General features: G+C 45.9%; 1 protein-coding gene across 2 annotated transcripts in view; it reads left to right on the top strand.

Moving 5' to 3' along the window:
• Positions 1-14,167, top strand: part of scn5lab (sodium channel, voltage gated, type V-like, alpha b) — a 321,528-nt gene that overhangs the window by 181,191 nt on the left and 126,170 nt on the right. For both annotated transcript variants that reach the window (XM_067967964.1, XM_067967957.1), the window contains one exon: positions 1,134-1,577. In XM_067967964.1, the coding sequence (XP_067824065.1) occupies positions 1,134-1,577 (444 nt within the window). The remainder of the gene's footprint in view (positions 1-1,133; positions 1,578-14,167) is intronic.

Below are 14,167 nucleotides of genomic sequence, written 5' to 3'. Positions count from 1 at the left end.
CACCACAAGGTCCCACAAACAGCAATTAGATAATGACCAGATAACCTGTTTTAATGAAGTTCACCATTGTATCATTCTATGATTGAATGATGAGGATTAGCCAGGATACCGGGGAGAACTCCCCTGCTCTTCTTCAAAATAGCACCGTGGAATCTCTTTGCAGCCACTTGAAAGGGCAGATCGGGCCTCGGTTTAACGTCTCATGCCAAAAGGCAACATCGGCACTCCCTCAGTACTGCACGGAGATGTCAGCCTAGATTTTGTGCTCAAGTCTCTGGAGTGGGACTTGAAGCCACAGTCTTCTGATTCAGAGGTGAGAGTGCTACCGACTGAGCCACGGCCAACATCTTTCGAATTCTACTGGAAACAGTGATGGGAGGAAATCATCAAGCACGCATCCAAATGACGTCACTATGCACAGCAGCCAGAGCAGACCGACCGCCACATCTGGCAGGTGGGGGGGGGTCATCATTTAAAAAATAATAAAGAGTACAAATACGATTTAAATCATTTAATAAAAGTTACATGCAGGGGAAAAGAGCTGTGAGTGTATATTTTTTCCAAAGCAAAATTTTGTGGCGGCTGGAAATCTGAAATAAAACTGGAAAATGCTGGAAACACCCAGCGGGTCAGGCAGCATCTGTGGAGAGAGAAACAAGAGTTAATGTTTCAGGTCGATGACCCTTCATCGAAACTGGAAGATGTTAGAGATGAATATTATCTGCACAATGCCATGTCCTAAATATAAATATAAGATAGACATTAATAAATCCAATAGTTGTTAATAAATCCAATAGGGAATTCAGGAGAAACTTATTTACCCAGAGAGTGGTTAGAATGTGGAATTCATTGAGGCGAATAGCATAGATGCATTTACGGGGAAGCTAGATAAACACATGAGGAAGAAAGGCGTAGAAGGATATGTTGATAGGGTTAGTTGAAGTGTGGAGGGAGGAGGCTCGCATGGAGCATAAACATTGGCATAGACCTGTTGGGCCGCATAGCCTGTTTCTGTGCTGTAAAATTCTATGTAATGTCCACTGAGATTTCACAGCAGTCACTCAGTGACCAACCGGCAATGTTTGAGAATAAGAGAAGACGTCAATAATGTCTGCTCATCTTTTCTTCTTCAGGTGCTCAACCTCTTCCTGGCCTTACTTCTGAGCTCCTTCAGCGCGGACAACCTCAGCTCGCCTGACGAGGACGGGGAGATGAACAATCTCCAGATAGCCTTTGCCAGGATCCAGCGTGGCATCGGATTCGTGAGGAAGGCCGTCTGGGAGTTCTTCTGCAAGAGAACCGCGGCACCGACGGAGGGGAAAGCCATGGTCGAGCTGCCGGCCTACGCCTTCAATCACAGCGGCACCGAGAAGGCGAAGGAAGCCGAGCACATGGACGGGAACGGCACGGCCGGCGGCATTGGGAAGAACGGGACGACAGTGGGCAACAGGAACCAGCCTACCGCCAAGAACCCCAAGCTGACCGAGTGTGTGCCGATAGCCGTCCTCGAGCCGGAGTTAGAATGCTGCGACGATGAGGAACAGAGCACGTTCACCGAAATAGCTGTCAGCGAGGAGGTAAGAAAATGGTCTTTTCGTTATTTGGGTCTCCCGATTTCTTCAGTCCTATGCTTGGAAGGAAAAAAGGGTGATTTTGGATCTATGGTTCCCAAAGCTGTCCACCACTGGGGTTTCTCCTTGTGTGATTTCTGGGTCTGTTGTAGACTAATTGACGGAGATTGATTGCTATGATTAATCAACAACTCCACTATTACTAGCATGGTGGAAGGTGAACTAGATGGACCTTGGTCTTGTTTCATCCAGCATGTTGCTAAAGGGGCCTTCGCACAATATCAATTGAGTTCTTGAAATAAATTGCTCTGAAAAGCGCGATGAAAGTGTAGTGCGGCGGGCACTGAGTGAAGTTTTTTCGTAGCAGCAACTTTGGTGATGCATTTCTTGAAGATTTATGTTTCCAGTTCTCATTAAGTAGGCAAATAAGAGATTGAGCACTGAACTCAAAAAGGAGAGCGGGTGGTAATATTGGTTAAAGAAACAATTATAGCTGTGAGGAAGGATGATATGTTAGAAGGATCATCAAATGAGGCCATATGGGTTGAGCTAAAGAACAAAAAAGGGGCAGTCACACTACTGGGAGTATACTATAGACTCCCAAACAGTCAGAGGGAGATAGAAGAGCAAATATGTAGGCAAATTTCTGAGAAGCGCAAAAACAATAGGGCAGTAATAGTAGGGGATTTCAACTACCCTGATATTAACTGGGTTAAAATCAGTGTAAAAGGTATAGAGGACGCAGAATTCTTAAATTGCATTCAGGAGAACTTTTTTAGCCAGTACATTGCAAGCCCAACAAGAGAGGGGGCAGTTCTGGACTTAGTTTTAGGAAATGAAGCTGGGCAGGTGGAAGGAGTATCAGTGGGAGAGTATCTTGATGGTCGTGATAATAATTCAGTTAGAATTAGCGTAGTTATGGGAAAGGACAGAGATAGAACAGGAGTAAAAGTTCTCAATTGGGAATAAGGCCAATTTTACTAAGCTGAGATTTGACAAAAACGGACTGGAAACAGCTGCTTGAAGGTAAATCAGTGTCAAAGCAGTGGGAGGCATTCAAGGAGGAGATAGTGAGGGTTCAGAGCAGATATGTACCCACAAAGAAAAAGGGTGGGACTCCCAAATCTAGAGCCCCCAGATGTCAAGAAGCATATCTCAAGGAGAATAAAGGAGGCAATAGCAACATGGATACAAAATTAGCTAAGGGACAGTAAACAGAGAGTAGTGGTGAATGGTTGTTTTTCGGACTGGAGGGAGGTGTGCAGTAGTGTTCCCAGCACCGACCCCTGGGGACCACGGCTTTTCTTGATATATATTAATGACTTGGACTTGGTGCCCAGGGCACAATTTCAAAATTTGCAGATGACACAAAACTTGGAAGTGTAGTGAACAGTGAGGAGGATAGTGATAGACTTCAAGAGGATACCGACAGGCTGGTGGCATGGGCGGACACGTGGCAGATGAAATTTAACGCAGAAAAATGCAAGGTGATACATTTCGGTAGGAAGAACGAGGAGAGGCGATATAAACTAGAGGGCACAACACTAAAAGGAGTACAGAAACAGAGAGATCTGGGGGTATATGTGCACATATCGTTGAAGGTGGCAGGGCAGGTTGAGAAAGCGTTTAAAAAAGCATACAGGATCCTGGGCTTCATTAATAGAGGCATAGAGTACAAAAACAAGGAAGTCATGATGAACCTTTATAAAACACTGGTTCGGCCACAACTGGAGTATTGTGTCCAGTTCTGGGCACCGCACTTTGGGAAAGATGTGAAGGCCTTAGAGAGGGTGCAGGTGAGATTTACTAGAATGTTTCCAGGGATGAGGGACTTCAGTTACGTGGATAGACTGGAGAAGCTGGAGTTGTTCTCCTTAGAACAGAGACGATTGCGAGGAGATCTGATAGAGGTGTTCAAAATCATGAAGGGTCTAGATAGAGTAGATAGAGAGAAACTGTTCCCATTGGCGGAAGGGTCAAGGACCAGAGGGCATAGATTTAAGGTGATTGGCAAAAGAACCGAAGGTGACATGAGGAAAAACTTTTTTACACAGTAAGTGGTTAGGATCTGGAATGCAGTGCCCGAGGGGGTGGTGGAGGCAGATTCAATCATGGCCTTCAAAAGAGAACTGGATAAGTACTTGAAAGGAAAAAAATTGTAGGGCTACGGGGTAAGGGCGGGGGAGTGCGACTAGCTGGATTGCTCTTGCACAGAGCCAGCACTGACCACCTTCCATGCTGTAACGTTTCTATGAATCTATTCTATGATTCTATACAGGATTGGATAAAGAAAAGAGAACCTTATGTCAGATACTGAGAGCTCAATACTGCAGAAAGCCGAGAGGAGTATAGAAAGTGCAGGGGTGAAATTAAAAAGGAAATTAGGAAAGCAAAGAGAGGGCAGGAAAAAATACTGGCAAGTAAAATCAAGGAAAACCCAAAAATGTTTTATAAATACATAAAGAGCATGAGGATAACTAAGGAAAGTGTAGGGCCTATTGGAGACCAAAAAGGTAAAATATGTATGGAGGAGGAAGATGTGGGTATGGTTGTTAATGAATACTTTGTGTCTGTCTTCACAAAAGAGGGGGACGATGCAGAGATTGTAGTTAAGGAGGAGGAGTGTGAAATATTGGCTGGGATAAACATAGTGAGAGAGGAAGTATTAAGGAGATTAGCATCTTTGAAAGTAGATAAATCACCAGGCCTGGATGAAATGTATCCCAGGCTGTTCAAAAGAAGCAAGGAAGGACATAGCAGAGGCTCTGACCATCATACTCCCTGGCTACAGGCGTGGTGCTGGAGGATTGGAGGACTGCTAACGTTGCACTATTGTTTAAAAAGGGAGAAAAGGATAGACCGAGTAATTATAGGCCAGTCAGCCTAACCTCGGTGGTGAGCAAATTATTGGAAACAATTCTGAGGGACAGTATTAATCCTCATTAATCCTCAAGGCACAGATTAATCAAGGACAGTCATTGATTTGTTAAGGGAAGGTCGTGTCTGAATTGATTGAATTTTTTGAGGAGGTAACAAGGAGGGTTGATGAGGGTAACACGTTTGATGTAGCCTACATGGATTTCAGCAAGGCTTTTGACAAGGTCCCACATGGCAGACTGGTCAGAAAAGTAAAAGCCCATCGGATCCAAGGGAAAGTGGCAAGTTGGATCCAAAATTTGCTCAGTGGCAGGAAGCAAAGTGTAATGGTCGATGGGTGTTCTTGTGACTGGAAGGCTGTTTCCAGTGGGGTCCCACAGGGCTCGGTACTAGGTCCCTTGCTTTTTATGGTATATATTAATGATTTAGATTTAATTGTAGGGGACATGATTAAGAAGTTTGCAGATGACACAAAGAGAGGCCGTGTGGTTGATAGTGAGGAGGAAAGCTGTAGACTGCAGGAAGATATCAATGGACTGGTCAGGTGGGCAGAAAAGTGGCAAATGGAATTCAATCCGGAGAAGTGTGAGGTAATGCATTTGGGGAGGGCAAACAAGGCAAGGAAGTACACAATAAATGGGAGGATACTGAGAGGTGTAGAGGAAGTGAGGGACCTTGGAGTGCATGTGCACAGACCCCTGAAGGTAGCAGGACAGGTAGATAAGGTGGATAAGAAGGCATACGGGATAACCGAGGCATAGAATATAAGAGCAGGGAGGTTATGCTAGAACTGTATAAAACACTAGTTAGGCCACAGCTTGAGTACTGTGTACAGTTCTGGTCACCACATTACAGGAAAGATGTGATTGCATTAGAGAGGGTACAGAGGAGATTTACGAGGATGTTGCCAGGACTGGAGAATTTTTAGCTATGAGGAAAAATTGGATAGGCTGGGGTTGTTTTCTTTGGAACCGAGGAGGCTGAAGGGTGATTTAATTGAGGTGTATAAAATTATGAGCGGCCTAGATAGAGTGGATATGAAGGACCTATTTCCCTTAGCGGAGAGGTCAATAACCAGGGGCCATAGATTTAAAATAATTGATAGAAGGATTAGAGGGGAGCTGAGGAGAATTTTTTTCACCCAGAGGGTGGGGTGGGGAGGTGCGGATCTCACTGCCTGAAAGGGTGGTAGAGGCAGAAACCCACATCGCATTTAAAAAGTACTTGGAAATGCACCTGAAGTGCCGTAACCAACAAGGCTACGGACCAAGAGCTGGAAAGTGGGATTAGGCTGGGTGGCTCTTTTTCGGCCGGCACAAACACGATGGGCCGAACGGCCTCCTTCTGTGCCGTAAATTTCTATGATTCTATGAACTCTTTTTTTTAAAAGTTAGATCAGGCCAGGTGGTCTGGAGTATCCTTGCCTGGTCCTGCCTGCTCCTGAGTTCCTATGTTCCCTACGACCTATTTTCCGATGCTTGCTCTGCTGGCCTGAGCGTCCAGGGAGCAGGAGAGAGCGCAGTCCCCGGGTCAGCTGATTTCTCTGAGACGCATGAAACTGACCTGAAACTGACAAGCAGGCTATTGACGGGGGGGGGGGGGGGGGGGGGACAATTAGTTAGGAAAGCATTGCCATTGTACAGAGGACAGGTTATAGCCATCAGGCAAATATTTGTACACCTCAGCAACCTATATTGAGGTGCGCAGCTGTGTTTTGATAACGAAAGCGCCACAATAGAGGAGACATTATAAACGATGGTGACACAACATTATATATTGTTTGTAGGCCATGCACTCGAACCAAATATTTATGTGGATGGAGATTCATTTTTAAAGGGAGATTATTGTCAATTCAAAAAGTATCGGAAGGTGACTGAACTTGTTTATATTTAGAAGGGGGCGCGATGACATGATTGAGTCATCCGCCACCATCGCCTGCTCCCAGGTTATTGATTTATCTTGATTTTATTGCAAATAATGATAACAAACGGCTGGGGTTTCTTCCTTCCCCCACCCTCTGCATGGCTCAGTGAGTTTACCCGGGGAGTAGATCAGCCATACAGGTCAGGAAGGCCCCCACGCCCGGGCCTCTGTTCCGTGTCGGGTTGCCTTTCCCCAGCTGGGGCAGAGTCAAGGGTGCTGCAACTGGTCCCTGCGGGAAGGGCACATGCATGGGCTTCGGGCGAGGTCGCGACACGGCTTGGATTAGCCTGCTGGCAATCACCGTCCAGGCTGACAAATTAATACAAGCCACATGGGCGAGGGGGCGCCCCCAGGAGAGGATGGGGAAGGGAGAAGAAAAAAAAGAAGTGATATAAAAAAAGGAAAAAGTATATAACACATGGGGAAAGTTTGCTATTATTCACGGTTAATGTTTATCTTGGATCTATAAGCATCCTTTGTGGCCACAATCCCAAGCTGGATTGCTCACACCCACTGAGAGACGATTGACCCGACCACCAGTAAAGGTGTCGTCCCAAGTCTTAAACAATGTTTTCCGACACGCACACGGATCCCCGTGGCACCGGGAGCCCCGTTCAGTCAGGAATCTCTTCACCATCCAGTAGGACGATCGTCCCAGTTGGTTTTTTTTTTAGGTTCACAAGTGTTAACCGCTCTTAACAATGAACCAACGTTCAGGAAGCAGTTTTCTAACAGCCATTATTGCCAGGTTCAGCCCAGCTTGCACAGACTCACGCTGAACAGCAGGTGTGTTATTTAAGGCGTGACAGATGCTTTCATCTGCGCCACTTAACATGATTGAGAACAAGAGCAGGTGAAGATGGCAATGCAGGCGGTAAACGGCTGCTTGAAGTAGCTTCTCCTCTATGGAAAACGATTTGTTTTTCTCGCACCGTTTAGTGCAGTCATTTGTCTGGCTGTTTAGACGAGAAAGAATTATGTAAAAATAAACAGCTTTTTTTAAAAAATAGCACCAGCATTTGTCTCCAGCAAGGAGTTGGAGACTTTTCCAATACCCAGCAATGGCCTACTTTAAAGCAAGATTTTAGAAATGTTTTCATCCAGTTTTTATTGAGAAAGAGGGTGGAAGGCAGCACAAACACTGAAAAGAGATGAAGAGATAGTTGTTTTTAGTGTCTTCGCAGCCTTCCCTCGGAGGGCAGTGTGAAGTCGTGGAAGGATTCGCAGGCTGATTAACACTCAAGACAGGCCGCCAAATGGATGCTCCTTCCATGGCCCTAACCATCTTTATACCAGCCAATTGGGTGGTGAGTCCTGTACGGCCGGAGGGTTTTATGGACTCCCGCACCCATACTATGAGGTGGGTGGGGCCCATCCGCACCCACTGGACCCGAGTATTGACGCCGGATGTCATCCCAGACAACAACAACTTGCATTTATATAGCGCCTTTAACATAGTAAAATGGCCAAGGCTTCACAACAGCGATTATCAAACAAAATTTGACACCCAGCCACATAAGGAGATATTAGGACAGGTAAAGAGGTCGGTTTTAAGGAGCGTCTTAAAGGAGGAGAGAGAGGTGGAGAGGTTTAGGGAGGTAATTCCAGAGCTTAGGGCCTAGGCAGCTGAAGGCACGGCCGCCAATGGTGGAGCGATTAAAACAGGAGCTGCGCAAGAGGCCGGAATTGGAGGAGCGCAGAGATCTCGGAGGGTTGTAGGGCTGGAGGAGGTTACAGAGATAGAGAAGGGGCGAGACCATGGACAAATCCCGGACCGGGAGCCAATGTAGAGCACAGCGAGCACAGGGGTGATGGGTGAACGAGACTATGGCCTAGAAATTGACAGGCGGTGCAAACTGGGCACAGGGAACAATCCCTACCCGAGGCCCACTCGATATTGGGCCTCGGGCCTCCTTTACATGTGTTTTTTACGTGTTGTATGAACATAGCAGAATTCAGAAGAAAACTCTCCTACTCTCCTTCCTATCATGCCTGCAACCTCAAGAAACTGAGATTGTTTGGAACAGATAGTCTTTGATTCGCCCTTTGAATCTGCACCAAGACTATAGTAATCTCAGACTGAACAATGACTGACTGAAACTAGTTACCTTTACCATTGTATCGAACTTTCAGTTAGTAATGCTTGGTCAGTCCTGATATAATGAAATGTTGTCATAGCAAACAAGAATTCATTTTATAAGGATTATGCTTTATATATGAATTGCAGGAACTGTAACAGGCAAATATGAGAATAGAATTGACTTGCTACACCTTAAAATCCGACATGATCCTGTGAGATTTCTTTAAATGGGACATTGTGCAGCATAAATTCACTCCACAAGAAGTAGACAAACAAAAAGGACGTCATCGAATCGTAAAAAGGTCACAGCACGGAAGGAGGCCATTCGGCCCATCGAGTCCGCACCAGCTCTATGCAAGAGCAATCCAGCTAGTCCCACTTCCCCGCCCTTTCACAGTGGCCCTGCAAATTTTTTACTTTCAAGTACTTATCCAGTTCCCTTTTGAAGGCCATGATTGAATCTGCCTCCACCACCGCCTCAGGCAGTGTATTCCAGGTCATAACCACTCGCTGTGTAAAAAAGATTTTCCTCATGTCATCTTTGGTTCTTTTGCCAATCACCTTAAATCTATGTCCTCTGGTCCTTGACCCTTCCGCCAATGGGAACAGTTTCTCTCTATCTACTCTGTCTAGACCCTTCATGATTTTGAATACCTCTATCAAATCTCCTCGCAACCGTCTCTGTTCCAAGGAGAACAAGCCCAGCTTCTCCAGTCTATCCACGTAACTGAAGTCCCTCATCCCTGGAATCATTCTAGTAAATCTCTTCTGCACCCTTTCTAAGGCCTTCACATCTTTCCTAAAGTGTGGCACCCAAAACTGGACACAATACTCCAATTGTGGCCGAACCAGTGTTTTATAAAGGTTCATCATGACTTCCTTACTTTTGTGCTCTCTGCCTCTATTTATAAAGCCCAGGATCCTGTATGCTTTTTTAACCACTTTCTCAACCTGCCCTGCCACCTTCAACGATTTGTGCACATATACCCCCAGATCTCTCTGTTCCTGTACCACCTTTAGAGTTGTGCCCTTCAGTTTATATTATCTCTCCTCCTTCTTCCTACCGAAATGTATCACTTTGCATTTTTCTGTGTTAAATTTCATCTGCCACGTGTCCGCCCATGCCACCAGCCTGTCTATATCCTCTTGAAGTCTATCACTATCCTCCTCACTGTTTACTACCCTTCCAAGTTTTGTGACATCTGCTAATTTTGAAATTGTGCCCTGTACACCCAAGTCCAAGTCATTAATATATATCAAGAAAAGCAGTGGTCCCAGCACTGACCCCTGGGGAACACCACTGTACACCTCCCTCCAGTCCGAGAAACAACCGTTCACCACTACTGTCTGTTTCCTGTGGACACAAGAACAGCAATTCAAGATCCAAATGGACTGAGAGCAAAGAGGAACATTCATCTTTTCAAAATATATTTGACACAAATTTATTTCAATATAAAGCTACTTCATTCTGATTTTAGAGTGGTGACTCAGTGGGCAGCACTCTCGCCTCTGAGTTAGAAGGTTGTAGACTACGCCAGAGATTTGAGCACAAGAGCAAGGCTGATACTCCATTGTGAGTGAGTGAGTGTGGCACTGTCGGAGGTGCTGTCTTTCAGATGAGATCAAAAATGCCCCAATCCCAGTCCTCTGCTGTGGCTTAGTTGGTAACACTCTCACCTCTCAGTCATGAAGATTGTGGGTTCAAATCCCACTTGAGTGCACAATCCAGGCTGAGACTCTAAGTGCTGTACTGAGGGAGTGCTGCACTGTCAGGAGTGGTGTTTTTCCGATGAGATATTAAACTGAGGCCCTGTCTGCTCTCTCAGGTGGACATAAAAGATCCCATGGCACTATTTTGAAAAAGAACATGGGAGCTCTCTCCAGTGTCCTGGCCAATATTTATCCCACAATGAACACCACTAAACCTGATTATTGTCACATTGTGGGACCTTGCTGTGCGCAAATTGGCTGCCGCGTTTCCTACATTACAACAGTGACTACACTTCAAAAAAGTACTTCATTGGCTGTAAAGCTCTTTACCACGCCCTGAGCTCGTGTATGGTGCTGTATAAATGCACATTCTTGTTATTATTTGCAGTTAAAATTAACTCCTTATTAGTCTAAGTCTGAGATTACTGCTTCTTATATTGCAGAGTTTCTCTAATAATTATGCTGTGTCTGTGTTCAGATTGTGGTCTGCCAATCCACAAGGGCAATCCCGTAGGGACTTGTATTGGGGGCAGGGGGAACAGAGAAGAGAAGGAAGGGAGTATTCATCTCAGATCTGACATTTAAGTCATCAGTTAAACATTATGTATTAAAGTTTTAAAATAACTAATTGTCTCTGGGTCAGAGAACATTTGGTGTAAAGGCTGACCCGAGTACATTATGCTGATGATGCTTATCATAAAGGAGCTCCCCGCTATTTGCATAGGAGATACAACATCCGTTGTGTCTATGATTTCATTTGTACGATTGTACTTATCTACAGAGCTAGAGAAGTGAATAGCAACTCTCTATCATTGACACAGCCTGTCCAGCTCTCAAATATCAGTCCCTTCAATGATGGGTATATAAGATAACCTAGTCACAGTGTACGTGCGCAGGACTTAACACTGAGACATGCACGAGCTGGTCAGTGTCAGATGTGAGTGAAGTGTCAATTACTCCATATTATCTGCTGTTTTCCACCTCAGTTCAATCATAAATATGGCTGTCTGCTTTCAATCTCTTCAACACCCACCCTCCACACATAGCTTGTGTGTTCAGAGATTCACAGTCCCATTCTCCTCTTTTCCTGACAGATCTTTTTTTTTAAACAGATTCTCCAGGCAGTTTGAGTCTGGTTCTCGAGGTATCGGCCGTGTCTCAGTGGGTAGCACTCTCGCTTCTGAGTCAGAAGGTCGTGGGTTTAAGCCCCACTCCAGAGGCCTGAGCACGTAATCCAGGCTGACACTCCAGTGCAGTACTGAGGGAGTGCTGCACTGTCGGAGGTACCATCTTTTGGATAAGACGTTAAACCGAGGCCCCGTTTGCCCTCTCAGGTAGACGTATAAGATCACGTGGCATGAAGAAGAGCATGGGGAGTTCTCCCCAGTGTCTCTAGTGAAGAAGAGCATGGGGAGTTCTCCCCAGTGTCTCTAGTGCAATTACATCCTTCCTGTAATGTGGTGACCAGAACTGTGCGCAGTACTCCAGCTGTGGCCTAACCAGTATTTTATACAGTTCCAGCATAACCTCTCTGCTCTTATATTCTATGCCTCAGCTAATAAAGGAAAGTATCCCGTATGCCTTCTTAACCACCTTATCTTCCTGTCCTCCTACCCTCAGGGATCTGTGGACATGCACTCCAAGGTCCCTTACTTCCTCTACAGCTTTCAGTATCCTCCCATTTATTCCCTTGCTGTAAATTTTCTATGATTCTAACCAAAATTACAAAAACAGATAATCTGGTCATTAATCCCATTGCTGTTTGTGGGACCTTGCTGTGCCCAAATTGGCTGCCGCGTTTTCCTACATTATAAAAGTGATTACACTTCAAAAGTATTTCATTGACTGTAAAGCACTTTGGGACATCCTGAGGTCGTGAAAGGCGCTATATAAATGCAAGTCTTTCTTTCTTTATAAGAGCATAAGAAATAGGAGCAGGAGTAGACCGTATAGCTCCTCAAGCCTGCTCCGCCACTCAATAAAATCATGATGTGGAGATGCCAGTGATGGACTGGGGTTGACAATTGTAAACAATTTTACAACACCAAGTTATAGTCCAACAAATTTATTTTAAATTCCACAAGCTTTCGGAGGCTTCCTCCTTCCTCAGGCGAATAGTGTGGAAAAAATTTTTTTCCACACTATTCACCTGAGGAAGGAGGAAGCCTCCGAAAGCTTGTGGAATTTAAAATAAATTTGTTGGACTATAACTTGGTGTTGTAAAATTGTTTACAATAAAATCATGGCTGATCTTCTACCTCAGTTCCACTTTCCTGCCCTATCTGCCTGAAAGGGCGGTGGAAGTAGATTCAATAGTAACTTTCAAAAGGGAATTGGATATATATACTTAGAAAGAAAAAATTTGCAGAGCTATGGAGAAAGAGCAGGGGAGAGGGACTGGTTGGATAGCTCTTTCAGAGAGCCAGCGCAGGGATGATGGGCTTAAATGGCCTCCTTCTTTGCTGTATAATACTCTGGCACCTCCAACAGTGCAGCTCTCCTTCAATACTGCACTGGAGTGTTAGCCTGGATTTACATGCTCAAGTCTCTGGAGTGGGACTTGAACACACATCTTTTTTTATTCATTCATGGGATGTGGGCGTCACTGGCAATGGTGAGCCGCCTTCTTGAATCGCTGCAGTCCATGTAGCGAAGGTACTCCCACAGTGCTGTTAGGTAGGGAGTTCCAGGATTTTGACCCAGCGACGATGTATTTCCAAGTCGGGATGGTGTGTGACTTGGAAGGGAACATGCAAGTGGTGTTGTTCCCATGTGCCTGCTGCCCTTGTACTTCTAGGTGGTAGAGGTCGCGGGTTTGGGAGGTGCTGTCGAAGAAGCCTTGGTGAGTTGCTGCAGTGCATCCTGTGGATGGTACACACTGCAGCCAGTGTGGTGGAGGGAGTGAATGTTTAAGGTGGTGGATGGGGTGCCAATCAAGCAGGCTGCTTTGTCCTGGATGTTTTTTTTTTTATTCGTTCACGGGATGTGGGCGTCGCTGGCGAGGCCAGCATTTATTGCCCATCCCTAATTGCCCTTGAGAAGGTGGTGGTGAGCCGCCTTCTTGAACCGCCTTCTTGAACCGCTGCAGTCCTTTTGGTGACGGTTCTCCCACAGTGCTGTTAGGAAGGGAGTTCCAGGATTTTGACCCAGCGACGATTTTGACCCAGCGACGATGATGACCCAGGTGTCGAGCTTCTTGAGTGTTGTTGGAGCTGCCCTCATCCAGGCAAGTGGAGAGTATTCCATCACACTCCTGACTTGTGCCTTGTGGATGGTGGAAAGCCTTTGGGGAGTCAGGAGGTGAGTCATTCACCGCAGAATACCCAGCCTCTGACCTGCTCTTGTAGCCACAGTATTTATGTGGCTGGTCCAGTTAAGTTTCTGGTCAATGGTGACCCCCAGGATGTTGATGGTGGGGGATTCGGCAGTGGTTATGCCGTTGAATGGGAATGTCAAGGGGAGGTGGCTAGACTCTCTCTTGTTGGAGATGGTCATTGCCTGGCACTTGTCTGGCACGAATGTCACTTGCCACTTATCAGCCCAAGCCTGGATGTTGTCCAGGTCTTGCTGCATGCGGGCATGGACTGCTTCATTATCTGAGAGGTTGCCAATGGAACTGAACACTGTGCAATCATCAGCAAACATCCCCATTTCTGACCTTATGATGGAGGGAAGGTCATTGATGAAGCAGCTGAAGATGGTTGGGCCCAGGACACTGCCCTGAGGAACTCCTGCAGCAATGTCCTGGGGCTGAGACGATTGGCCTCCAATAATCACTATCATCTTCCTTTGTGCTAGGTATGACTCCAGCCACTGGAGAGTTTTCCCCCTGATTCCCATTGACTTCAATTTTACTAGGGCTCCTTGGTGCCACACTCGGTCAAATGCTACCTTGAGGTCAAGGGCAGTCACTCTCACCTCATCTCTGGAATTCAGCTCTTGTCCATGGTTGGACCAAGGCTGTATTGAGGTCTGGAGTTGAGTGGTCCTGGCGGAACCCAAACTG

Source organism: Heptranchias perlo, chromosome 2 (genome assembly GCF_035084215.1).
Source record: "Heptranchias perlo isolate sHepPer1 chromosome 2, sHepPer1.hap1, whole genome shotgun sequence".
In the NCBI taxonomy this organism is placed as follows: Eukaryota; Metazoa; Chordata; class Chondrichthyes; order Hexanchiformes; family Hexanchidae; genus Heptranchias; species Heptranchias perlo.
The sequence above is the reverse complement of the archived record's forward strand: the minus strand, read 5'-3'. Positions and strand labels throughout refer to the sequence as shown.